This window comes from Sinohyriopsis cumingii, chromosome 3, assembly GCF_028554795.1.
Source record: "Sinohyriopsis cumingii isolate HCF-2022 chromosome 3, ASM2855479v2, whole genome shotgun sequence".
Lineage (NCBI taxonomy): Eukaryota > Metazoa > Mollusca > Bivalvia > Unionida > Unionidae > Sinohyriopsis > Sinohyriopsis cumingii.
In genome coordinates this window covers 145,045,496-145,073,284 of record NC_142963.1, presented here as the reverse complement: position 1 = coordinate 145,073,284, position 27,789 = coordinate 145,045,496, and the positions used below count along the sequence as shown (strand labels likewise).

At 34.6% G+C, this 27,789-nt stretch overlaps 1 protein-coding gene across 3 annotated transcripts; it reads left to right on the top strand.

The window, feature by feature from the left end:
- Positions 1-206: 206 nt before the first annotated feature.
- On the top strand, positions 207-27,328 carry LOC149804069 (orexin receptor type 2-like). Of its 3 annotated transcripts, none has more exons than XM_089953955.1 (2): positions 207-497; positions 24,458-27,328. In XM_089953955.1, exon 2 carries the CDS (start codon positions 24,474-24,476, stop codon positions 25,716-25,718), a length of 1,245 nt encoding a protein of 414 aa, XP_089810081.1. In that variant the 5' UTR covers positions 207-497; positions 24,458-24,473; the 3' UTR covers positions 25,719-27,328. The 3 variants fall into 3 exon arrangements, with proteins under 3 accessions (XP_089810081.1, XP_089810080.1, XP_089810082.1); XM_089953954.1 differs by lacking the exon at positions 207-497 and adding an exon at positions 2,971-3,088; XM_089953956.1 differs by lacking the exon at positions 207-497 and adding an exon at positions 16,237-16,345.
- Positions 27,329-27,789: the final 461 nt, after the last annotated feature.

The window sequence follows — 27,789 nt, the reverse complement described above, 5'->3', positions numbered from 1 at the left end:
TTTATTCGACCGCCAAAACGCACCCGAGATCTAACAACAACATTGAATTGATGTCTACGTGATTCAGATCAGTTTATTTTACTGCAGCTGAAGTAGCGTAATTGTTGGGCATGAAATAAACTGAATTTATCAGCTTCCGCAATATCTGCGTTCACGTTGGATTTTTGTGTGACAGGCTCTTACGTGTGGTTTTCACTTGATAACTTTCTAAAGATCAATCAATCTAGGACATATTTGAAGGCGTGCACTATTTGTAAATGCTCCGTTACAATGGTTTTGAAACAAGCCATGTTTGATAACACGGGTTACTTTACAATTCAATCAATAGTGTCAAAATCGTATTTAAACGAGTGTAGATGAAAAACGTAATGACACTGAAAAAGATCAAGTCAGAGCCGCGGACTGTGTGAGATACAAATCTGAAACAAGGAAGTCAAGTGACTAATTCCTTTGTAGAAAACGTCTTCGACCTTCGTGGCCGTGCCTGTGCCTCAAAGGTAAGTTACGACGACGAAAATAACATGATATTTATGCAATTTTAACAGTCTCTATGCTGATGATGAGGATAAAAGAAAGTATTTTAGTCGCATTGTCTTAGAAATACAGCTATATGACTATATATCACCAAACTTCCTGAACATGAAGCTAGGTACCAAGCTTAGTGTCCGGTATTTGAATCTGACATTTTTGTAACTTTGTCACATACCCACATTTCCAAGTTCCGCTCCTGCGCAATAGACATGAAGCGAATGGCGGAAGGAAGAGAAGGGTCGCAAATTGCCAGTCTTATTTTCGACAACTCCTTAGGGGGCGCTCACCAGTTAATATGTACTTTTGAGAGAGTGACGTATGTAAGGTGAAGTAGTTCGCATTTAAAACATGCACAATGGAGAGAATGTTGGCATACCTCTATGCTACATTAATGTAATGTGGATGATATTTCTTTGGATATTGTACTTTTGGAAATTTTACATGATTTAAGCACACTGCTAACTAAAATGACTGCTCCCTTGTGTTAAAAATCAGCCTAAATTAGTCTAAAGTACACTATACATAGCAGCTATTAAAATAGGGAAAATTAATTTTGCCAGACTAGACAATACCAGCTTCTGAAAGTGCAATTAATGAATTACCAAATATATTTTATACAATATATCTCTGAAGTTCAGGAAGTGAACATGACCAAGTAGAGCTAGCACTTTTTTGAAAGGTGCACATCTGAAGTAAGGCCAAGCTGTATACTCTATAACCCATAGTACACCCATCAATCATACACCAAAATAAAGGGAATTAAAGGTTCTTTGAATTATACCTAAGATATACAAGGTCTTTTTTAAATAGCCAGTATAACCAGTGAGGAAAGCCGGGGAAATTCTTTTTCTTTAAAATCCTAACCCAATGCAAAATACGAAACTGTAGAGCGCCACCTTACTAGTGTTGTGTCCGCTACAAAATTTTAGTAATTTAAGCTGACCCTCCCCCCCCCAAAAAAAAGTAAATAACTAAATAAGATTTGCCATTTTAGGCCTAGGCCTAGTCAGTCTGTACGGAGAAATGTCACTGCTCTTGTGTTGAAACCATTATAAAAATCTTAACGTCAGACCCCATTGAGATGAAACTCTTATAAATACTCTTGGAGTCAGACTCATTACAGTTACTTTTGGAGTCAGAACCAATTATAAATATTCAAGAGGTCAGACCCATTACGAATATTCTTGGGGTCGAACCCAGTATATGTACACTTTGGGTCAGACTCATACTTTTGGGATCGTACACGGTATAAATACTTTTGGTATCAGACCAATTATAAATACTCTTTGTGTCAGACTTGTAATAAATAATGGGTTCAGACCCATTATAAATACTCTTGGGGTGAGACTCATTATAAATACTCTAGGGGTCAAACCTCTTATAAATACTCTTGGGATCAGACCCGATGTAAATAATATAGAGGTCAGACCCATTATAAACACTCTAGGGGTCAGACCCATTATAAATACCCTGGGAGTTAGAGCAAAGGGTTACGGTTTAACAACAAGAAAGCAACACGATGGGTTTGGTTTACATTCTGTCAAAATTTTGGGTTTGTTGTATATTATGTGAACACTTTGGGTTTGTTTTACATTCTTTAAACGCCTTTGGTTAGCTTTAAATTCTGTCAAAATTTTGAGATCTATTTAACTTCGAAAAGGATAATCTCGTCAACTTTTGGAACTCAAAAATATCACAATGCTAGTAGCTATCAAGCCATAAAAGACCACACTGTCGTTGGAAACGCTTTTTCTTTTTTAAATTAAAAATAATCGAAGAGACAACTAAAGATAAGTTGCATTTTCTCTCTTGCTATTGTTCTTGTTTGTTGCTGCTGTCACTGCCGATATTTTAGTGGAGTTTTTTTATGTGTGATGTGATTTTGATTTTTAACGTAGCTTTAACAATTTTTCAGTCATATCGCTACGATGTCTGCAATGTGGCAGTTAATAGTGATGTCTAGCACTGGGGCATCATGCCTTAGACATGTAGCATGATGTCCCACCCAGTCACATTATCCTGACACCGGGCCGACCAGTCCTAACACTAACCTCTTAATGCATGTTTTTTTTTGGATGACATAGTTGTGTTTATCGTTTTCCTTGCTTTTCCACCTCCACGTTATACTTGGCTTTGCTGTCATTTTCTTTTTCTTATATTTCATTGTTTATCAATTTAACCATCTGGCCATATGAAGCTGTTTATGTTTTCCTTGGCCATATAAAATTCTAATTAATTTCCTTTGTTCATTCATGATTGTTGTCATGTACAACAAGTAAGCTTTCAAACACATAACTGCAATCAAAGAATGTGTAAATGCGCCATTACAAAATAGACCCGATCATTCAGGAAGTAATTCTGTATTGCTGATGTGCTCATGTATTTGCGGAACGTCACTCTGATCGCGGTTTAATATCGGACTTCTGTGTGACACATCAATATACGCCCGTAGGATCTCAGCAATCAGCATTCAAACCACTGTCGTCTGCTTTCAAGAGTTACACGTAGGCGTCCTGTTAGATAGATGTATACAATATAAGACACATTACGGATGCAGGTAAGATTTTGCTTTCTTCTGGTAATATTTAATTTTTTTACACTTCCAGAAATAGTAGCATTATCCTAAAATAGATGCCGGATAAAAGTTACGGATATTTTCTTTTGTCAAGAACGAGCGAAATTCATAGCAAAATTTATTCTTTGCAAATAATTGGAAAAAAATTAGTATATACTTATAATTTTCATCTTCAAACGGATAAATTTATCAAATGATTCGATTGTCATTTCTGAACTATATCACCATATGTAGGGTTTCACTGACTACAGCTGGAATCATGGAAAACGGTAAAATTAAAAAATAAAATCCTATGAAGTGCAGGTACATCAGTTACAAAGATCGTTACAGATGCTAATTAAAACACTGAGATAAAATGTACATAAAAAGTGGGGAAAAAACAAATTCTGCCCGAAACAAAAACGATGCATATGTGTATTCCATGGTATAAAAATTAAAAACCTGTTACAAAAATATGTTATGTGAAGATAAAGAAAATGATAGTATAGTACTCTGAGGTCGTTTACGCATCTGAAGATTATTGATATTCGACGTTAAAAATTCAGAATTGTAAGATCGTTAAAATTAAATAATAACAATTAATAGTTTCAAATGTATGACGATCAAGAAAAGAGACCCAGTCTGTTATTGACTGTGACTACTTTGTCTGCTTTATCTTCAGATCGAAGTAGAAAACGATTTTAGCAGCCTCTACGAAAATCATTTACAATTTACGAAATGTGATATGGAGGGTCTATCTTCGAATTGCAGTTACGTCGACTTTATATTTTTAAAATAATAATAATAATAATAATAATAATAATAATAACTACCATTTTATTTTTTTCATAACAGTCGAAAATAAATCAGTCATTGTACATATACTATCATCTGTCACGCTCTATTGCAACTCTTCTCTGGGGTCGTTCCGTTGTTGTTCTTGTTGCTGTCGTCCTTGTTCTTTTAATTGTCGGTTTACCTTAGCATACACAACAGCGTGTTAGCGCTTCAGGCATGAAATTCGGCTGCGTACACGTTGCTCATATTTTCTATGGCAAAAATTACCCTGTCTTACACGTGTGAGCTGTATTTAAGTGATTTTGTTTTCTTCTGCCGTCTAAATATGCAGTTTTGTTTTCACAATGACAATTGTACATTTTCGGGTATTTTCCATTGTTTTGGTGGAGGGGGAGGGAGGAGTATGAGAGCCCCCGAATCCTATAGGGGTGGGTGGTTAATGTGTTTGAATTTTGTCAAATACCAGAAGTCAAAAATTCATTTAATTAACCAATCATAGTTAACATCATTCGGAACTTCAAGGTCAATCCTATCGATCATACCTCGTATATTAGCGCTCTAGTGCTTACCATTTTTTGCAACTTTTCGGTCAATCATATGGTCAGTCCTATCGTAGAAATTACCAGGGTGGTCCGAATAGATTGCGGTTTCTTATTTGCAAAGAAATTTCAGGTGACAAGGTAGATACGTGTGAGACATATATGTCTCGCAGAAATAGTTGAGGTGATCCGAATGATCTATCATGGATGTGAGCGAACCTAGTTCGAATGTGTCGCTTTGTGTAATACATTCGAGGTACTATTTACCTAAAGGGAAGGCCTGAGAATGATGAAGGCTCCCCCATAAAACGCCTCAAGTGTGTCACTGAGGCAGAATATTCCAATATATTCTGGATTGGAGATACTTTGTAAGTATTGCGTGTTTGGATATGTGATAAAAACCAGCAGACATATCAGTCTGACAGTTAATTAATTGAATGTGATCACTTTTAATGTCAAACATGTTTACGAACAACAAGTTATGTTTATTTAGTATATGAGTAATTAATTTTACACACACACACACACACACACACACACACACATATATATATATATATATATATATATATATATATATATATATATATATATATATATATAGAGAGAGAGAGAGAGAGAGAGAGAGAGAGAGAGAGAGAGAGAGAATTATAAATATACACCAAGCGGAATGGGCTATCCCTCAATTCCTATAGTAGGCAGAATTAATATTTTAATACAAATAATACTGTCATACCGGTTAGAGAATTTTTAATTCGTACTCTATGGAGATTCGAACCCAGGATGCGGGTAAACGGCACCCATTTCCTTGCCTGCGCACATCAGACCATCCATAATCCCTCACGACTAAGCACACATCACCTAAAAATGATGTTACTCAATCAGTGTTATATGCACTCGTGTGTAGCAGACACAATCGCATGACGACTTAGTAATTAATGCTCATGTATCTACACAGTCATTCCGGATTCCTATGAAACAAATCAAGGTATATATAATTAATTATAAAGAATTATAAATACACACACACACACACACACACACACACACATATATATCCGTCAATTTACTGAATGTCACACGCTAAAGCTTTCAAAATGATGCAGGTTAATCTCGCTTATCCTTCTTATGTACTTTGCATTTGACGTGTTTTCTTTATTTTCATTTACAATTCCACAAAAAACGTTCTACTCGTCCTCGGGTGGAATCGTCAATCATTTGGCCCACAACAGATATTTTAATGGGCCTGGGTAAATCGCGATGCTCATAGACTCCCAGTGTTCGAGTGGTTGATAAAGAGTATGTGCGTAGACTCCCAGTGTTCTAGAAGTTGATAAAGAGTATGTCCATAGACTCCCAGTGTTCGAGTGGTTGATAAAGAGTGTGTCCATAGACTTTCAGTGTTCGAATGGTTGATAAAGAGTATGTCCATAGACTCCCAGTGTTCTAGTGGTTGATAAAGAGTATGTGCGTAGACTCCCAGTGTTCTAGTAGTTGATAAAGAGTGTGTCCATAGACTCCCAGTGTTCTAGTGGTTGATAAAGAGTGTGTCCATAGACTCCCAGTGTTCGAGTGGTTGATAAAGAGTGTGTCCATAGACTCCCAGTGTTCGAGTGGTTGATAAAGAGTGTGTCCATAGACTTCCAGTGTTCGAGTGGTTGATAAAGGGTATGTCCATAGACTCCCAGTGTTCGAGTGGTTGATAAAGAGTATGTCCATAGACTCCCAGTGTTCGAGTGGTTGATAAAGAGTATGTCCATAGACTCCCAGTGTTCGAATGGTTGATAAAGAGTATGTCCATAGACTCCCAGTGTTCGAGTGGTTGATAAAGAGTATGTCCATAGACTCCCAGTGTTCGAGTGGTTGATAAAGAGTGTGTCCATAGACTCCCAGTGTTCGAGTGGTTGATAAAGAGTGTGTCCATAGACTCCCAGTGTTCGAGTGGTTGATAAAGAGTATGTCCATAGACTCCCAGTGTTCGAGTGGTTGATAAAGAGTGTGTCCATAGACTCCCAGTGTTCGAGTGGTTGATAAAGAGTGTGTCCATAGACTCCCAGTGTTCGAGTGGTTGATAAAGAGTATGTCCATAGACTCCCAGTGTTCGAGTGGTTGATAAAGAGTGTGTCCATAGACTCCCAGTGTTCGAGTGGTTGATAAAGAGTGTGTCCATAGACTCCCAGTGTTCGAGTGGTTGATAAAGAGTGTGTCCATAGACTCCCAGTGTTCGAGTGGTTGATAAAGAGTATGTCCTAGAGAGTGAATTAGTTTAGTTTAGTACGTATCACTCATGATGGTGATGATTACAATAATAATAATAATAATAATAATAATAATAATAATTTCAAATCTTGATATTGTAAAAAAAAGTCCAGCCATTTTTCAGAAATAACTTCGTTTCATATCTGTACAATCTGTTAATGGTAATTTTTATCTGAAGCATGTCGACAGAGATAAATAGGGCTGTTTGATATACTTAGAAACCAAAGTAAAAAAACATTGACATGGTGCAAAGTGCATAAATCTGCACTTTTAAATAAACTGACGTTGAAGCAGAGGTATCGGTTAAAAGTCAGTGACTCCTAAGTTTATGCACTTATTTAAAATTGAAGAGATTTTTTTTCTTGGAATAGTTGGCATACATGCTTCGACTGCAGTATTTAATGTGAGACTTTTTTATTATAACTATATCAATTGGTATATGTTACCATAGTAAGCTTCCAAGGTTTCTAACTATTTTATTTCCAAGGTTCTGAGCACAGAGGTGTGTATGCGATGAGTCCCACGTGCAATCGAATTGGTCAGCTGGCCACTGGATAGTTGTTATAAAGTTGCATGACTCTAATAAGATGTCCACATGTCAGAGATCGATCAATATTTGGAAATTTGAAATTTAACTGGACGGATGACCATTTTAATAGTAGGCTATCATTACATAAGAGCATCAGCCCTGACGTTTATATAACCCTGCACGTGTATGGTTAGAGACCAACATGGCATGTTATCTTCACAAAACATATCAAAATGAATGTAACCATAAGTACATTGTATTTCATTCAGTTGTGGGAAATTAGTACTTTAATGAGATAGTAAAATTTTAAATTAAACGTACATTGAACGTATCTTGAGGATGTTACGTTAGTGAGTTGCCATATTTTACCCATCTTGATCACGTGCCAACTGATCTTGATCTATGTGAACATGGCTATTGAAACCAGTTTGAATATGTGATCCCTATTAAAAGGTTATTGAAAAAGTTTGAATATGTTATCTCTTGTAATAGGCTATTGAAAAAAGTTTGAGTATGTGATCTTTTGTAATAGGCTATTGAAACAAGTTTGAATATGTGATCCCTTTTCAAAGGTTATTGAAAAAGTTTGAGCATGTGATCCAGTGTTAAAAAGAGCTATTGAAAAAATGTTGAATATGTGATCCCTTGTAAAGGGCAATTGACAAAGTTTGGACATGTGATCCCGTGTAAAAAAAAAGGGCTGATGAAATTTTTTGAATATGTGATCCATTATAAAGGACTATTGAAAAAGTTTGAATAAGTGATCCCTTTAAAGGACTATTGAAAACTTTTGAACATGTGATCCCTTATAAAAGACTATTGAAAAAGTTTGAACATGTGATCCCGTGTAAAAAAAGGGCTGATGAAAAATTTAGAATATGTGATCCCTTATAAAGGACTATTGAAAAAGTTTGAAAAAGTGATCCCTTTAAAGGACTATTGAAAAAGTTTGAATCCGCGATCCCTTTAAAGGACTACTGAAAATTTTTGAACATGTGATCCCTTATAAAAGACTATTGAAAAAGTTTGAATAAGTGTTCCCTTTAAAGGACGATTGAATAAGTTTGAATAAGTGATCAATTTAAAGGACTATTGAAAAAGTTTGAATAAGTGATTCCTTTAAAGGACTATTGAAAAAGTTTGAATAAGTGATCCCTTTAAAGGACGATTGAAAAAGTTTGAATAAGTGATCAATTTGAAGAACTATTAAAAAAGTTTGAATAAGTGATTCCTTTAAAGGACTATTGAAAAAGCTTGAATATGTGATCCCGTGTAAATGGCTATTGAAAACGTTTGAATAAGTGTTCCCTTTAAAGGACGATTGAAAAAGTTTGAATAAGTGATTCCTTTAAAGGACTATTGAAAAAGTTTGAATAAGTGATCCCTTTAAAGCACGATTGAATAAGTTTGAATAAGTGATCAATTTAAAAGACTACTGAAAAAGTTTGAATTAGTGATTCCTTTAAAGGACTATTGAATAAATTTGAATAAGTGATCAATTGAAAAGACTATTGAAAAATTTTGAATAAGTGATCCCTTTAAAGGACGATTGAATAAGTTTGAATAAGTGATCCATTTAAAGGACTATTGAAAAAGTTTGAAAAAGCGATTCCTTTAAAGGACGATTGAATAAGTTTGAATAAGCGATTCCTTTAAAGGACTATTGAAAAAGCTTGAATATGTGATCTCATGTAAATGGCTATTGAAAAAGTTTGAATAATATTTAACTTATTAGAACTCTGTGTATGGTTACAATCGCTTAACAAACCAATAAAACAACTTCTAATTTTATGATGTACCGTATTTACACCAGATACAGGACACACCTAATTGCGAACAGCGCAGACCCAGATCTACTGTAGCATAGTTTGCAGCAAAATGGGGGTACACCCTATGGTTTGAAAACCATTAGCGTCGATCCCGATCTGCATGCGTATTATAGGACGGCAGATCAGGATGTATGATATTCATAGGTAATGGCAATTGGAACAGTATCTTCTCTTTCCGATGATTGTCGCATAACTTTGATTCACTACAAGTAACACATGGATACCGTAACCATATTTCCCGAATTTTGAATGGTTTTGGTGTGTGTGTGTGTGTGTGTGTGTGTGTGTGTGTGAATTGGATTTTTAAAGTAGCTTCAAAACAATTTCAATCATATCGCTACGAAGTCTGCAGTGTGACAGTTTATAGTGATATCTTGCACTGGAGCATCATACCGCAGACATGTAGCATCATGTCACACCCAGTCAAATTATCCTGACACCAGGCCGACGAGTTTTAACACTAACGCCTTAATGCTGAGCGCCAAGCGAGGCATCCAGTACCACTTTTATAAGTCTTTGTTATGACTTGGCCGGGGTTCGGACCCGCTACCTCTCACATACGAGGCGGACCTCTAGTCACTTCGGCCTCCGTAGTGGTCGGAATGGTTTTGGCGGACGAGCATTCAGCTAGATAATAATCCTCTAAAAAATAGTACTGAAATATAACAGACGTTTCAAACAGCGATGAAATACCTGCACTTTTAATTTTGAATGATATACCTGCCAGTTTTAAAGGAAAAAAACAATATTTTAAAATATTTATCTGGTTTAATCCTTTGCTGCGCATCAATATTGTAGTCGAACTGCATGATTTGTGTGGGACATATTCATTAATTCTGTAATTTCACATCACTATCCAGTTTACCTTTTGCGCAAAAATAATCTTCTGTATAGGGGAAAATTTGTTGTGGACACTGGATGGATGTTGGATATAATTTGTTACACATTGCAGGGGATGAAATGGTTAGTTGCCATGGCAACCGAATCCTGCATTGAATGTCTAAAAGTCATTACAAAAATATTACACATTTTCAGTATTAATTTCAACTGACATTTCCTCTTTCTTGACCAAATAAGTCATGCTTTAACTTTTCTTAATTTATGATTAAGAAGACCAATATTTTCTAAAGATTTGACTTAAATTATTCGAGTTGCATGTACTATGGGCATGATAGGTATTTATTTTTTTTCAGTGAAGCTCCAAGACTGAACACTTAAAGTTTGGCCTGTATATTCTGTGTTTATATTTTCATTCATAAACTGAACTGGTCATACATTTAGAATATAAAGAACGTATTTTAGTATAACAAAATTTTAAAAAATATTATATACAAAACTGCCTAGTTACTATAGTAAGAGCGATACTATTAAGGTGTGTGTGCATATGTGTGTGTGTGTGTGTGTATGTATGGGCAGTAGAAGGTATCTCCTTTAGGGTTTGATTGAACACATAGGCTGTCTTACTAAAAATATTTTACCTGAACACTCAAGTTATAAACCAATTAATATTGAAGGATCTGCATATGTACATTGTTTACAAAGTGGCATGATTTTTAAAAAATGGCAATTCTGAAACGTAGTTAAACAACTACATTAGTATAATTTCTTTTTTAATCAAAGAACATTCTTTTTTTTCAAAAAAATAGGATGTCATCTTTTTGAAATAGAAGAACAAAGTTCCACTCGTACAAATATTTTATATTAAATAAAACATAATAAAATGTGAAAGTTATAGAACACAGAACAGACTAAAACAAGTATTTAAGTGATGTGGGCTGTGTGGGGAATGGGATGCTATATAAGGCAGTGTGAGGTCACTATGATCAAATTGAGCACAGTTTTTTCCTAACTAACTGGAGCACTGGGTGACAAATATTTGAAATCTTGAAGAGATTTGTAAGAAATATGATGAACTGCTAAATAAAGATTTAGTTTTGTTGAAAATGTCTTTAAAATATATGAAACAATCACAAAGATCAATGTCGGAATCACGCACAACTCAGAAATAACGCAAAGAACAAAGATGGTTCATTTGTCTTTCATTTCGCATTGTCGTTTTATAGACTAATAAGAGAATTAAGACAAGACATTATCAGATGATTAATCGGATATACTAGGCTCTTCGTTGCTATTAAACATAGTTTAATTATGGGGTAATTATGGAGAGGACGAATATCATCATTACTGATACATAAATAAATATCAGTAAACAGTTTACAATCAAGATAAGCATTCACAGAAAGAATATCGTATTTGGAGACAGTCAGTGCAAGTGAGAATGTATGTCTCTGAAATCATGACAGCTTCATCGTTTTCAGAATAATAACTATATTAAATACATTTCATTTAAAGTTGTATAAACATTTTTTTAAATTTATCTCATCACTGAAAATAACTCCATAAAGGCACATAGTTTGTATGTTTTCTTATAAAAAGCATTTAATTGGACCTAAAATATTGTAAATAAATAAATAAATAAGTAAATAATTAAATAAATAAATAAATAAATAAATAATATTTGCCTGTCTATAGGAAAAGCTGTTAAATAAAGCTAAGTTGAATATAACTTAATAATGATATCGTGAAATAATCACCGACAGTAACTTTATAGAATGAAGCTAAATAATTTCATAAATCATTTTATTTGCCTCAAACAATTTTAATGATTATATTGTTATTATGTGTCCTTTAGCATATGTGACAAAGAATAAAAAACATTGCTCACCCCCTTGACTCAATGACCGAATTATGTCATGCCTGCTGCAGAAATGACGTTTCTTAAATGCACAGATAAAGTCATTTTTAATTCTCAAACTTTCTAAATTGATTTGTGTAAGAGTACTTTTATGTATTGTATATTTTATCATATATTATGTATTATATTCCGTAAATTCAAAGCAACACATATTTCCTGCTTAGCAAAATCATGAAACTAGAACATAAAAAATAACGTGTCATATATACCTCATTGTATTTTTATATCATTGTAATATGGCTGTTGTCATTTTTAAGTAATTCAAAGACCAAGATCAAATTAATTTATTAATTTATATAATCTTTGTGTCATTTAATAGTGCAAACCAATTGTTTAACTTTTATCTTATTGTGATTTTATTTATGCTGGCAAAAGTTCTCGCATTTCGAAATCTGATAATCTGTCAACCATCCTATCCTCTCATTATCAATGCATTACCAAAATAAAATGTGGTAATAGAAACAGTAATTAGATATTGGTATTGACTGAAAACTTAAGGTTTTGCAAATCCTTGAAAATCTGTTAAAACAATAATCAGTATTGATTTGCACTTTCTAGTATCATGTAACGATATAAATGGTTTTTGCTATGTGGAGTAGTTGGTTTACTCAATGAGGAACTTACTGTCCTATCTCAACTTTCTTGCAAAATTCAACAAAATAAAACTTTATGTGACATTAAATAAAGTTTAAAAAGTATTTACACACATTTCTCTAAAGATAACTCCTCGATTTTACGTTGATAAACATACTCTATCGATTAGTGGAGTTGAGTAGAATTTTCCGTGCGATGTGACTAATGTATTTTGTTTGTTTCTAAAAACCGACGAATATATGAGGACTTCATTTGCATTCGTATTGCTTGGTATTGCCTTTTTCCTGAAATAACGGACCTAAACTTAAGCGGTGTACATATGTAAAGTTATATTTAGCACAGAGCTTTATTCCAAAGCTGGAAGTTTGCTCTTATAATTTCTCTGTTTTGATGATAATAATGGGCTGAACTGGTTCAACAAATGGCATATTCCAATCTGTATTATCAAAACAATCTTGCAACTGTAATATTCAAATCTTGATTTCACGTCGCAACCGCCGGATACAAAATAGTGGACACGATAATGCATTGAACAAATGTAGATTAAACATCGTAGTTAATTTAACCCTGCGATTATAGTACAATTCACATGGGTCATGTATGCACATTTACTCATTTTAATTTAAATTTAAATCATTCTTTTTAAATTTAACACTATTTTTCTGTCACCAAAGTCTATTCAATCCGGATTATTGAATGATCTACATCGTAACTGTCACCAAGAAACTTCCAGATGAAAATTAACTATCGCTATGGACATTTACAATGGTGACCATGTACTAAACTTGGGTCAAAATAAGAGCGCGTCGAGTGGAATCGTCACAATCGAGGGTAGTACGAATTTGTTTATCAATATGGGTAGCTTTCATTGTGACATCAGAGCGCGCGACATTCAATCCGCATTGTACCTGATCACACATTTAGGTTCATTTCGTCCAAAATGTCTACGCTCTTTTCAATTGATTTTGCCTTATGTACATCTCGGGGTGTCTAAATAATGACCTTTTAAAGAAATATGTATGTATACGAATCCAAATGAAGAGAATACTTGCCACTTAAAAGGTATGAAAAATCAGATTCATAACTATGACACCCATTAATGAAATAGTCGGTGTTGAATGCCTAAATTACCCGTGTGTCTTGTACTATAATCTAATGATTCGTTTCTTATTAACTTTTCTTGGTTCTTTTTTTTTTCAGCCGTATAAGTGATAGGTATGGGTGCATAGATTTTATTTTCGTAGTACTGGGTATCTTAATTGGATTTCTCAATAAAGGCGTTAAATCGGGTCATTGCACGGTTAAGAGTGTTGGAAGCAAAATATACATTGTGCAGTAAAGCGTTGCAAAGAAACCTGAAACGTTGCCATTGCTGCTGAGACGTCATCGAGTCGTTCTGTCATCGATGAAGTTATTATGACGTAACAACACGAGCTGGAAGGCACTTTAAAATGGCTAATATTTACATCTGAGGTGCCCTGCTGTTTTGACATGTTCTCTAAAAATCGGTTAAAAAATTCGAGATTATTACGTCATAATGTGCATGACGTAACAAATCGAGATTATGATATCATAATGTGCATGACGTCAACAAGACGATAGGTTTGCATATATGCAACTTAATGATTCATATAACATTCTCCGTAACTAATATATATAACGTTTTAAACATTTTTATGAAGTGGTATAGGGCCTCCAAATTTGGGCCATCTCTATTTCATTTCACGTCATGTTTTTCCACACAGGCCGTGTTTTGCCTCTCCATTACATAGCATTGAAAGCCGACACGGACCAGGTCGGTCAAGCTACCAATTCGAACGTCTTCGGCTCTTTGTGCGCGGCAAAATTACGGCTCAAATGTAAGTCACCAGAATCACTTTCAGAACAATTATACATTTGGTTCGCCTGAAACTTCTCCGCAAACAAATAAACCGCAACCTATTCGGACTATCTCAGCTATCTGTACGATTGGAAAGACGGTAGGATTGGCCTAGGTTCTAGAAGTTACGAATGAAATTTCTTTTTTAGTTCGATGCCTTTGCATTTTCTCGATAAATCTTTGTTTTGCATATAACTGAAGTATACGAAATGCAACTATCGGCATGCATTCAATGCATGCTCCGTAGGACTCACTTTGAAATTGCAAATGTCAGGCTACGTCCGCAGTCAGAATGTTCTCTGCCTTTTCCATCGCATGCTAGAAAAAGACAAAATCAGATGTAAATAATATCCTTTTACACTTTGATCTTCACGTCAAACCCGTAGTTCTTATTACGTCACAATAGCATCAATAACGTAAAGGTGACTAGATTACCGCCACGTCTCTTTCGGAGATTATAATTATTTTACTCGCATCGAAAATGGACGAGGACGTTCCAAATGGTTACATCTGATACCTTTTTCTAGCATGCGACTGAAAAGACTGAGGACGTTCCGACTGGGATAATGGCCTGGCAAACTGCCCTGTGATGTAGGGTAAACAAGACCATTGACAGTACAGATCGTGTGACCCCGGGATCTGACATGCTTTAAGTTGACATTTCAGTCTTTTTTGCGTTGAAATTTGTAGCAAAGAAAATTAGCAATTAGAGTGCTAGAATTGCTACACCAAAGCTTAAAATTGTTATATATTCCATTACATTTTGCAATGTCCTAAAAAGTGGGAGTAAAACTACAGCAGGAGTTACTGCTAGAAAATTGCAGATAACTTGTGGTGGCAGCTGCGTTTCGAAAGAGGCAAGAACATCATCTGGGGAGCAGTTTGATAACCTTGGGTCATTAGTGCCACTTCGAAAGTCATCGCTATACAAACGATAGTCAGGAAAGGACCTTGGGATTAAAGCGAAGTGAAAGGAGAACCAGGCGCCCCAAACTCAGGGCGCTAGACGGCGTGACGTTCCGTTGCATAATGAAAGCCAAGGCGGGCAGGTTGGGCCAGGCTATCGAAAATTTAACAGTTTCTGAAGATTCATGATAATGATCTCCTATTTTCGCGGAGAAAGGCGAAGTTATTCAACTCTCATCGGAAAAGGACAAGGTTGCTCATATTGCTAGACGCTGCCGAGCTGCTACCAGAATGGCGCTCTCGCTTGTCTCGAAAAGCCACTCAGAAACGTCTAGTTTTGTTTTTGTCTCCTTTTGCAAGCGATTTGCGAAAGTAACAGAAACTACAGATATTTGTAAGCTTTGATCCAGCAATCATTGTTATTGTCATTATTTTCATCTTTTTGCCAACATTCAAACACTGAACTTACTGAAATGACGATTCAGAATGAGGCTGAGTTACCCCCCCACCACCACCACCACCCCGTCTCCTCTCTCCAAGTTAAACGGTCTGTGCCTGCAGTTGCGTTGTTTACCTAACTGGAGAGAGTTTGAAACGGCTCTGTACATGTTGATTAAGTTCAATTAAATTTAAAAGAAAACAAATCATTCCATTTCACTCCTTTAAGGTACAAAAAAAAAACAACTAATTAGTTGTAAACAAACCTAACGTATTTATGACGTCATGTACATTATGATAATCTCAGCACTATCACGACTTTCTAAAGGTACGAGATCAAAACGTATACGTTTAATGTAAGCAAACCGATAATGTGCGTCGTTATTGTCGGGGTGGGGTGGGGGTTTATACCCCTCAGACCGATATCTGCAAATGCTTTACAGATAGCCTGTGCATGCTGATATTAACGCAGGTAAATACGGTAGATGATCGTCGTTTTCAGTCTCAGTGCTTACTCGCATAAATAGGAAATACGTGGGTCCTGTGACCCTCGTGACATTTAGGATCCTGTCCTTTATAATTATAACATAGAGAAGGATAAGTGCTGTTTACTACATGATATTGATATAAACATTTGATCGACATATACGTTCGTCAGCCATTGTTATTCGTTCGCATCTTTTGGACTGGATTAGGATTCAACAAGATGTTTGTAGCATATGTGAATATCGTGGGTAATTGACACTAAACGAATTTCTCGATAAGCTTTAACAAGCGTAGCTCTGTTTGCAAATTTGATATTACCATTGCAGTATTGTAGGAATAGTGGATTAATCATTATAATGTGTTAAACTCCAGCACAAATGGCTGTCAACACTTATACCTGTGGGGAAAATGTATATACCGGTACAACGGTTGCGGCACAGAGCTTGAAAACTTTATATTTATTTCAGAGTTGCATGTGTGATAGCAAAATTATTTAGAATTACTTGTCTTTGATTATATATATATATATATATATATATATATATATATATATATATATATATATATATATATATATATATATATATATATATATATATATATATATATATATATAGGGTGGCGAGACGGGATCTATTTGCGGGATCTAATAAGTTATATTGGGGTAATGTTAAATTAATATTTCAGTTGTTGCTTATTTTGATTTTGGCAATATTCTTCTTTTTATCTGCTTGCTATGGATAAACGTCGCTAACAAGATACAAATCATAGCACAACCTCGGCAGAAAAGGATTATTTCACTTGCATGATCCATTATTGATTCAGTTACCAAATTAGACTCCTCGTAGTCATGGTAACTGGTGAATAAGGGCAACACATATGGTCATTTGAAAGGTCCGAAACATATATCACTTTTCCAACAACCGGAGTTTCGGGATAGGATATGTTGATTCACATTCAAAATTATATTATATTATATTATATTATATTATATTATATTATATTATATTATATTATATTATATTATATTATATTATATTATATTATATTTATATTATATTATATTATATTATGCGATATATATATATATATATATATATATATATATATATATATATATATATATATATATATATATATATATATATATATACAGAGAGAGAGAGAGAGAGAGAGAGAGAGAGAGAGAGATAACAATGATAATAATAACAACGGTAATCAGTTCGCTTATGTTCAGCATTATTAAGTCACTCTTCAGCCTAATAATTATAGATAAATAATAAAGAAAATAGAAATATTAATAAAAACCACGGCAATTACTGAACATATGTGGAAAAAAGAACGAATAATCCCCGTTTGTGGTCGTTGATTTATACGAATTTGTCGAAGTAAAAATGATCCTGAGAGAAATGAAATAACCAGACAATTAGTTGATGCTATAACAAATTATACAGAGGTTTAACGTTCTGTGGTATTCTACTAGGAATCGAATAACATGATGTGACATTTCCTGTCATAACTACGATACTCACTGCATTGTGAGATATAGTCAATATATTGATGTGTATGAAATATCAGATCTCTAAAATCTTTCAAATTCGCCCTTGTCTTGATTGCATATTTGGTGGACAGAACATTTTGATGCAGTTCTAATTCATTTGCTGTAGTGTTTTTTTAACTTACTTTTGTCTCGCCTGCTAAGTATATGGATAACTTGTGTCTTCTTCTAACTATGATCTCTCTTATTAAATTGATTTGTCTGCAGAACAGGAGACAATACATTCTTTCAGTTACATATGTATCCACTTTTCGATTTCTTAATTCCTGAATTGATGATTTGGGAATTTTTGTGCAAGACGGAAGAAAGGAAGTTTGACTGAAGTATTGTTCAAATATTTATATTTAAAAATCTTTTTTGTTTATTATCTTTCTTAATGTTACCCTGGTCCTATTTGCATTTTCAATTTACTTTTCCTTTGAAGGAAACCAATACTGCTTAATATTGTATGCTGGTTGGTTTGAATAATAATAATAATAATAATAATAATAATAATAATAATAATAATGATTATTAGTAGTAGTAATAGTAGTAGTAGTGGTGGTGGTGGTGGTGTTGGTGGTGGTAGCAGTAGTAGTAATGGCAGCAGCAGTAGTATTACTAGCACAAGTAATAACTTTAATAGTAGTAGTGGTAATAGTAATAAAAACACATCGAAAATACAACGATATTTTTAATGGTGGGTGGGGTGTTGAACTCTTTTGTTTAATAATTTTTTTATCTTTCTAAGACAATGTAATATTTCTTTATAAGCTGGCTGTAGATGAAGCAGCATTGTACATGCAGAGGAGTTAAATGTGACATAGAGGTCAATCAATTAGGCAAAGGGGTTAATCTATTAGGCAAAGGGGTCAAAACATTACCCAAAATCGAGCAGATATTGCTCGCTATTCTTGAAATCAAACAGAGAATACAAAAAAACATAAATATTAATAATACATCTGATATTGTTCCATATGTCCACAATAAAAGCATAGTTTTCGAGATGGCCTGTTTATCTTGCTAAGATATGACAACAAATTGATGAGTTCCGGATGTTCATAATGAGTGTGATAGCACGCTTTGTTACACATTACAAATGTAAAACTTCGTCTGATAGGTTGAAAGTCGATCATAATGTATTAAATATTGTAAAGTACATGCTCTATTAGTAAAGTTTTGTCAAAGTGTTAATAATAATAAAAATAATCATCATCATCATCATCTATTGAAAACGTCCATTTGAATTATAAAACTAACAACAAATTTCACTTAAAACAAGATTACAATTATTTTTCAAATTCTCCTACATTTCAGGCAATAATAGATGGCAAACGAGATTTTTGAGTTTGTTATATTTTATAACATTTTATACTAATATAGTTGGCTACAGTGCCCAGATACGATTCACATCAATAAAGGTAAATTATTTGTCAGAGCATGTGTTTATATTTGATTTGGATGTAACCCCTGTCTTTTATTCATCTCTCATTCGGATGTGGAGCTGCCTTTTGCATGTCGAAAACCTTAAAGAGTAAACCGGCTATCTTTGCTTCGATTGAATTAAGACTATGGGTGTGTTTGATTTGTACAGTAAAACTCAAATTCGCCTCCGAAATACAACAGTTGTGCCCACGGGTGAGCTTTCCGGACACTAATGTACCATCCAAGTTTACAAAGGTTTACGAATTAAACACGCCATCATTAAACTGAAATAGCTAAATTGATATGTAAACAAACAAAAATATTGTACACATTTTAACCCCTAAACTCTACTTGTTCTGTTACCCCACCCACCCCACCCACCCACCCACAAAATACAAGAGATATACGATAAAGAAACATTTTATCGAGAAGGTAAGGAAGCGGTAAATTCTCACTGAGGGTATGGGGTGGACTTGAGATTGTTTACTTGGGAACGTGACCCCTCTCTATTACATTTACAAAGGATATTATACCCTGCCAGAAGATGTATAGTTGTACCATAGAGATATAACCCCCTTTTATTGAGTGCTCCTCCCCACCCCACCCCTACCCCTTTCTGGTAAATTCTAGCTACTCCCTAAAATAAAGGTATATACGAAAGGAAAAGCTTTTTCTGGTTTTTCCATATTTCTTATCCATTCTGTATGGGAATCATTTCAGAGTCCTGGAAATTTTCGAATGTCACTGAATTGATTTTTCTGTTCTCATGCACAAATTACATGGCCTAACCTGCTTCACTATGTTTCAGTAAGCGGCAATAATACTACTCTAGCCACTTGAAAACGAAAATCGATCAAACAATTAGCTTCACTTGCTTCAAGTAGTCGATGAGGGCAAATACATGTGACTACTCAAAAAAGATAAAGGAGGAATATTTTGGGTCTGCCGAATAATAACAAATGTAATAAATGTATATCGTAGATTGTCAAAAATATGTGAAGATATAATTAGTTGAATCTGAATTACTTCCAGGCTTGCCAGGAATTAACCGTAGCATCAATAGTTCTGACACTTTTGATAATAATAATAATAATAATAATAATAATAATAATAATAATAATAATGTATAATAATAATAATCATAATAATAATTTACAATAATAATGAGATGATCATAATAGTAATAGTAATTGTTATTATTATTATTGTTGTTGTTGTTGTTATTGTTAACAATAATAACAATAACAACACAAAGAATAAAAGTTTATTAAGGTTTGATATTTACCTGAGTGATCAAATTAATTTTTCGGTTCATTTTTCTGACATTTTCATTATCATTAATTATTGGCAAGTATCAAAGTTGAACAGAAGTCACGTATAAAGTATGTCTTCCACCAGAAAGGTATGCAGAACTCGTGTGTACTTTGTAAAAGAAAAGGAAAGGAAGAAAAAGAACACACATAGCCAACACAGAAAACTACTATTGTTCACTGTCATAATGTTTGAAATTGATAATCACGTGCACATCTGAACCAGAACATGCGTAATGATCATACATGACAATATTTAAAAACCCCTAGTGCGCCCCTTGGCAAAATAGCAAGCTATTTATACTCGATTTGTTTTGAAAATCTAGCCAAATAAGGAAGGCCTGTGTGTGTGTGTGTGTGTGTGTGTGTGTGTGTGTGTGTGTGTGTGTGTGTGTGTGTGTACATTCATTTCTGTTGTAATAAATACAGGACAATACAGTACGTTCTCTTCAGAACTTGACATACACTGCTTAGTATAAATCGATCGGCAGCTCTTTGAATGTCGTCGATGTCCCAAATTTGTGAAACTGGAGTATCCCTTAAGTATTTGTCAATAATATTATTATTTAAAGTGGTACAGAGGTATCTAAATTCCACCAGATACAGCATCTTACAGTGGGCTTAGTCCAAACCAAACCAGACAAAGCATCTTACAATAGGTTTAGTCCGAACCAAATTGACAAAGCATCTTACAGCGTGCTTAGTCCGAAGAAAACCAGATAAAGCATATTACAGCGGGCTTAGTCCAAACCAATCCAGACAAATCACCTTACAACGGGCTAGTCCAAACCAAACTAGATAAAGTATATTACAGGCTCAGCGGGCTTAGTCCAAACCAAACCAGACAAACCACCTTACAACGGGCTTAGTCCAAACCAAACCAGATAAAGCATATTACAGCGGACTTATTCCAGACCAAACCAGACAAATCACCTTACAGCGGGCTAAGTCCAAACAAAACCAGATAAAGCATATTACAGTGGCCTTAGCCCAAACCAAACCAGACAAACCACCTTACAACGGGCTTAGTCCGAACCAAATCATACAAAGCATCTTGCAGCGGTCTTAGTCCGAACAAAACCAGACAAAGCATCTTACAACGGGCTTAGTCCAAACCAAACCAGATAAAGCATATTACAGCGGGCTTAGTCCAAACCAAATCAGACAAACCACCTTAAAACGGGCTTAGTCCAAATAAAACCAGATAAAGCATATTACAGCGGGCTTAGTCCAGACCAAACCAGACAAACCACCTTACAACGGGCTTAGTCCAAATAAAACCAGATAAAGCATATTACAGCGGGCTTAGTCCACATCAAACCAGACAAACCACCTGACAATGGGCCGAGTCCAAACAAAACCATATAAAGCATATTACAGCGGGCTTAGTCCAAACCAATCCAGACAAAGCACCTTACAACAGACTTAGTCCAAACCAAACCAGATAACCCATCTTACACTGGGCTTATCCAAACTAATCCAGACATGTTGTGCATAAACTTGTAATTGAAGTAGTTGTTTAAATATTGGAGCAAATTTTAACACCGTGAAACATGCCATTTATGTCGTTGGCATTTGGATCATTTTTTTTCTCTGCATTATATTGAAATCCAAGCCAATTGAAACAATTGGTCTGTGTATTAGATAGCTGTTTCTTTAATGCCCATGATGAACGCCATTGTTTTCACAAATATTACATATAGAAAATTAGGGGCCTACATTTAGCTTTAACAAAGTGTTTTTGTTTTCATTTTGTATACAATGGTTGCGTTTGAGTGGAAACAAAATTTACCCTTAAATTTTATTATAAGCAATGTATATAGCGCACCTAACTAACTAACGTAATATCTATTTATTTCTGTTGTTTTTCTTCACTATGCAGCTCTGATTTCTTCCGACACCGACCGTTTGTTGTGATTGGCTGACATAATGCCACTGCCAAAAAGCCAGAAGTATTCTACATGTTCTTTAAGTAGTTCGATGAGACGTAGAAAAGCGAACGGCTTTAATTGTTTGTAAATAAGACAAGCATCCGATTCTAATCAGTGAAAATTCATTTCAATTGCAAAACTGTATCAAAATTTGAAACTGTTTCAAATAAAAACTTTTGAAGAAAAAACATTCAGATCATCTTATATACTGACGTGAACGGTTGAGAACATTTTTACATTCATCTAGTTCGTACATTTTAATGCAGTTTGCTGACGATTCAGTTGTCATCGTTGTTATCAGCACGTAATTTATGGAAAATGAGTAATTAATATACAGTCTCAACTTTTGGGGGTTGGTGTTATTTTTTGTTTGTTTGTTTCAGAATTGACCACCTTATGTAAGTCCAGCCTTCATATATACTGACTACATCAAACTCTGTTTTAAGTTCGTTGGTTTTTCCCTTTTTTTGATATTGTTTTTATGGGTGGGGATCGTCTTTTACTGGGCAAATTCTACCTATTTCTACACACAATTAAAAATTTCTTATGTGCGAGTTTATAAAATTTTGCAATTGCAACCCTCCAGAACCCCCTCCCCAACAAAACAGCTTGTCGGTTTATATTACATAGACATACATAATTACGCACAAATATACCAACCAAACAGAAGAGAACTTTATTGATTTTTGACGTTTGCAAAACGGCACATAATCAAATCAATGTAATGCATAATGCATATACATTACATATTGCATGTACAATACATAATGCATATGCAAAACATTGTTGCATAAATGAATGAATAACTGAATACATAATGCCGATGGGAAATCCGTGTACATATAAATACTTTGGAGAGAGAGAGAGAGAGAGAGAGAGAGAACTAAACAGCAGTAAGTACAAAATTACCAATCTAACCACCTACTACTGACTTACAGACCGACTGCACGTCCTACCTACCATATCTACCAACAAATGATCACGTGCAAGTAAGAAAGTAAACAAAGTAATAATATTCCGACAACGCTGTATCAGGCACATTCTGACGGCAAATACAAAACTATACAGACTCTTTATACAAACATTGTTTCTACTACTAGTCTATATTTTCGATATAGGATTTACATTTTTCTACACACTTGACTCAAAGTTGACGAATACAATTTGTCTGTGACACTTTTTAAACTCTTGATTGCCCTGAAGTATTCTTCGTTTTGTATATTATCTGTCGTTAATATAGCGGCTCATAACGTTTTAATATATACAGGTTTCGCTTTGCCATCAATGGAACATAGCTTTTGGTTCTAAAGTACACGCAATTTCAGTACAAAAATGCTTATTTTGCAAAAAAAATTGCATACAAATTCTGTAGTGTTATTTTGTATTTTAACAAGCATTGCAATGTACGACATGGTGAACTGTTATCATGGATGAAGGTGTGTACATCCGGATGTGTGAGAATGAGGAAATATTCAAACCACTTCGCGTAGTTAAATTCATTTCGTTTTCATCCTATCATTTTGCTGTGTCACATTGCACAGCCAAGGTTAACATGATGCGAAAAATCAATGCCGAAGGCAGTCAAAATATGGAATTGACATCCATTCACCATATGTTTTCATTGTTCTGGGTCGGTATCACGTTTGAACTAGAGCTGTTAAATTTGATGTAAATTGCTTTCCTGCACTTCAATAATCACGACTGCGCCAGTCATTATTTGTTTGGACCATTTCAACTGTCACATTTCCAGTACTGAAAACATATCGTAAGATTAAAAACCAAAACCAAAACACGAAAAACAACTATATCAAAGTCATCGCTAAATAAATTGTACACAGTACTCGCAAGTATTTAATACGCTATCATCTAGAAAGGACTAAATTTGGCCAAAACAATCCAATTAAGAAATAGAAAGGGAAATAACTTTCGGCATGCAAAAGAGATCGGAAGATAAAAGGTTCCCGAGATGTCATTTTGGAGGATAAGAAGACGGTCAAATATTTCTGCGCTCTTCAAGCTGAGGGGGCGGGACGAGTTCTGGGGTTTTTTTTTTACGCTTTTTAGTGATACCCTTTTATATGGTCTGATGCAATATCAAAATGTAAGTAAATAAAAACAACGTTAATATTGATGTGGCCTTGTTTTCATTTATTTCAGAATTTTAAACGATACAATGGCGACAGGGAATGAATCCGCGACAACAGTCGAATCGAGAACTTCTCACATATTGTTAGAGCAATTAAATGACAAAAAGACTGTACTGTATATTCCAATTTTTGTCTTCCTGCTTGCTGTAATGATTGTGGGACTCGTTGGAAATTGTTTGGTTCTTTATGTGTACTCCAAAAAGTTCAGGAGAACGTCATCGAATTACTTCATTCTTACCATGGCAGTATTTGACCTTCTGGCTTGTGTCATTGGTCTTCCGACTGAAATATACGACGTGACCCACACCTATACATTCTTCAGTTCTGTGCTTTGCAAGGTTCTGCGTTATACGGAGTCAGTGACTGTCTATGGCTCTGTAATAATTCTTCTTGAGATTGGCATCGACCGTTATTTCAAAATATGTCGGCCGCTTATGATGATGGAAATTAGAACTATCAAGATACTCTGCATCATTGCAGGAGTTGTCGCTCTTCTGATTGCTATTCCAGCGGTGATTCTGTTTGGAATTTCAGAGACCGAAACGCATATGGACGGAATATTTGGTGCTGACTGTTCAATAGAAGAAAGCTACAGGAAAGGAACTTTTTCAAAGGTTTACTACTTCATTCTTTGCGGTGTCTTCATCTTCAGTGTGATTTTGTTGACTTCAATTTACATCCGAATTTGGATTGAAATCAGGAAGCGAAAGAGCATGGTTATTGGGGACTACATCGCCAAACGGGGTTGCAAATTTGAAATGAATTCCGATCCAATACACCCAGTTGTGCCGACCAAACGTGATACTGTTCTGTCAAGCGAAAGCGATGATGATTCAGCGGGAAACAGGATGATAAACGGGAAAGGAACTACAAAAAGGCCAAAATTGGAAAGCATAGCGGAAGCTGTTCATAGATTTCGAGTCAGCAAAACGACCGTCATGCTCTTTATCGTTACAGTCGTTTTTGTCGTCAGCTACATGCCCGTTATCGTTATTATGGCAATTCGATCAATAATTAAAGACATTGAAAAGAGACAGACGGATGCAGAAGACGTGATTGGAAAGCTATTTTCAAAGTTTTACTTTCTAAACAATGCTACAAACCCAATCATATATAGCTTTCTGAACGTTACTTTTAGGAGACACAGCTTTAAGCTGCTGAAACAACTATTCTCGTGCAAGATTGGTATCAACGCGAGATCTGGATTCAAAACAAGCTCTTTGAAAAGTAACAGAAGTAGTAGAAGTAATAAAGATGTTGATGCTGTGTAATGATTGACAATGCATGGAAACGGTATTCAATAGACAATGTATGGAAACGGTATTCAATAGACAATGTATGGAAACGGTATTCAATAGACAATGTATGGAAACGGTATTCAATAGACAATGCATGGAAACGGTATTCAATAAACGTTTGATAGGAATCCTATTGTACAGAATTCGTGAGTCATTACAATATGTGCCCGCCAATAAAATTATATACTGTATATCTTTGAGTTGTATGACAAAAAATGTCCCTATGGGCCTTTTCAATAACCTAATTATCTCCCTCTCGTATAAGGTATATACTACATCCGGTATATTAAGCCGCTGGACAAGAAGATAAATGCTATGGTTAATAACGAAGAGTCTTTGCCTAGTATTTTGTATTTAGTTATGTTAATCATGACGCATGAGTGATTTCTAGCCCCTCTCACATCATACAATTGCAATGGGGTAAAGGACTAGGGAACTACATGTTTATACTACTATGTAGAAAAATTACGGTCTCGTCACTATTAGAAAATAATTACTAGACCGAAACAGGAGAACAATGACAACACATACTTTTATAGACTATTATAATTTACACTCTTTTTTTGTACGCAAAAAACACCAAAGTATATAAAAAATGTGGTGCCAATTAAAATATATAAAGTGGTTATTCCTAACATAAACAGAATATTACATGATTAAAACAATATAGCATACATATATAACATACACAGTACAATAGATTCATCTTTGGTCAGGATTACTAAAAGTTAGGGACCCTGATACAGACACCAGTCGTAAGACCTAGTGTCTGAGGAAGGAAGTATATGTCATAAATAAATATACCAGGAAGGAAAACAAAGGGACCAGCTCCAGGGACATTGTCAGTACGACACATCGTAAAATAATAATATGGAAATAGCAATGAGTAACCCATGAACAAGAATAATAAATACTTTGTTTCTTCAAAATTCTTTTTGATTTGTTGCAGGAAAACAAAAACCAACACTTTGGGGGATACAGAAACTCGTTAATGCCTTTAAAGTGCCAAGAAAAAAAACAGGATACAGCTTGCCGTTAGCAAAATAATTGTGATACACGGTCCAGCTTGTGAGGAACGTGATAAGTAGATTATAGATAGGTATGACAAAAACAACGTAATGAAAAAATTAAACGCAATGGAAATGAAATAAACAATGGAAATTATTTCTTTTTAATTTTTTTCATTGAAAAATTAAAAAGAAGTTTTCAATCATCAGATGCATGCATATCTGTTTGAATCGTACAACAGAAAATGGAATTCATTTTTAAAACTGACGATAATAATTGGATGAAAAGTGCCCTTTTGAGAAAGTATGCAATTGTCGTTAGCAAATGGAAACTATCACATTAAATAATGTTGATTGCCGAATTTATGGATAGTATAAAGCTTTAACACAATGGAAATAAAGTACACAGTGAAAGTTATTTATTTTAGTTTTAAGTGATTTGTTTGATTAAGGAAAGTTAACGGGAATATTTCATCATCAGGTGAATATTCTAAGCGTTTTGCATAATATAGAACATCATCATGAATGAAGGTTCATAACTGACTTTCTTAAATAAAATGCTACTTTCAACATTCAGCTTAACTGTAGTTGTTTTGTTTTTGTTTTTATATATTCGTGTTGTTATTGTTGTTGATTTGCCAAGGAATTGTGTTCACTATTTTACTATTTCTAAATTATCTTCTTCGACATTTTAAAAAAAAGATCAGTTATAAGTATCTGCACAGGTTATCCACATATCCACTGATATATGATTTTATTCATTGTTCCTAACAATAATTCGTTAATTACTTTATCGCGCATTTATTTAGGACGTTTAATTTGAAAGTTAGCCCATGACGCGAAATATAATTTCATTCACTTCGTTTTGTTTTGTAATGAGTGAATGTCGACCAGTTGCAATACCTACCGGAAATGCTTCTAGCGCAACCTCCATACACGAAAGAGCTCGAAAAGAAAGGGCAGATAATGAGGTTACCGAAACAGGCTATAGACACATTAATGAAATTTAAACACTTCTTTATCGTTAAACAAAATCT

Coding starts and splice junctions, on each gene's coding strand:
- LOC149804069 (XM_089953955.1), top strand. CDS start 24,474: ATGGCGACAGGGAATGAATCCGCGACAACAGTCGAATCGAGAACTTCT.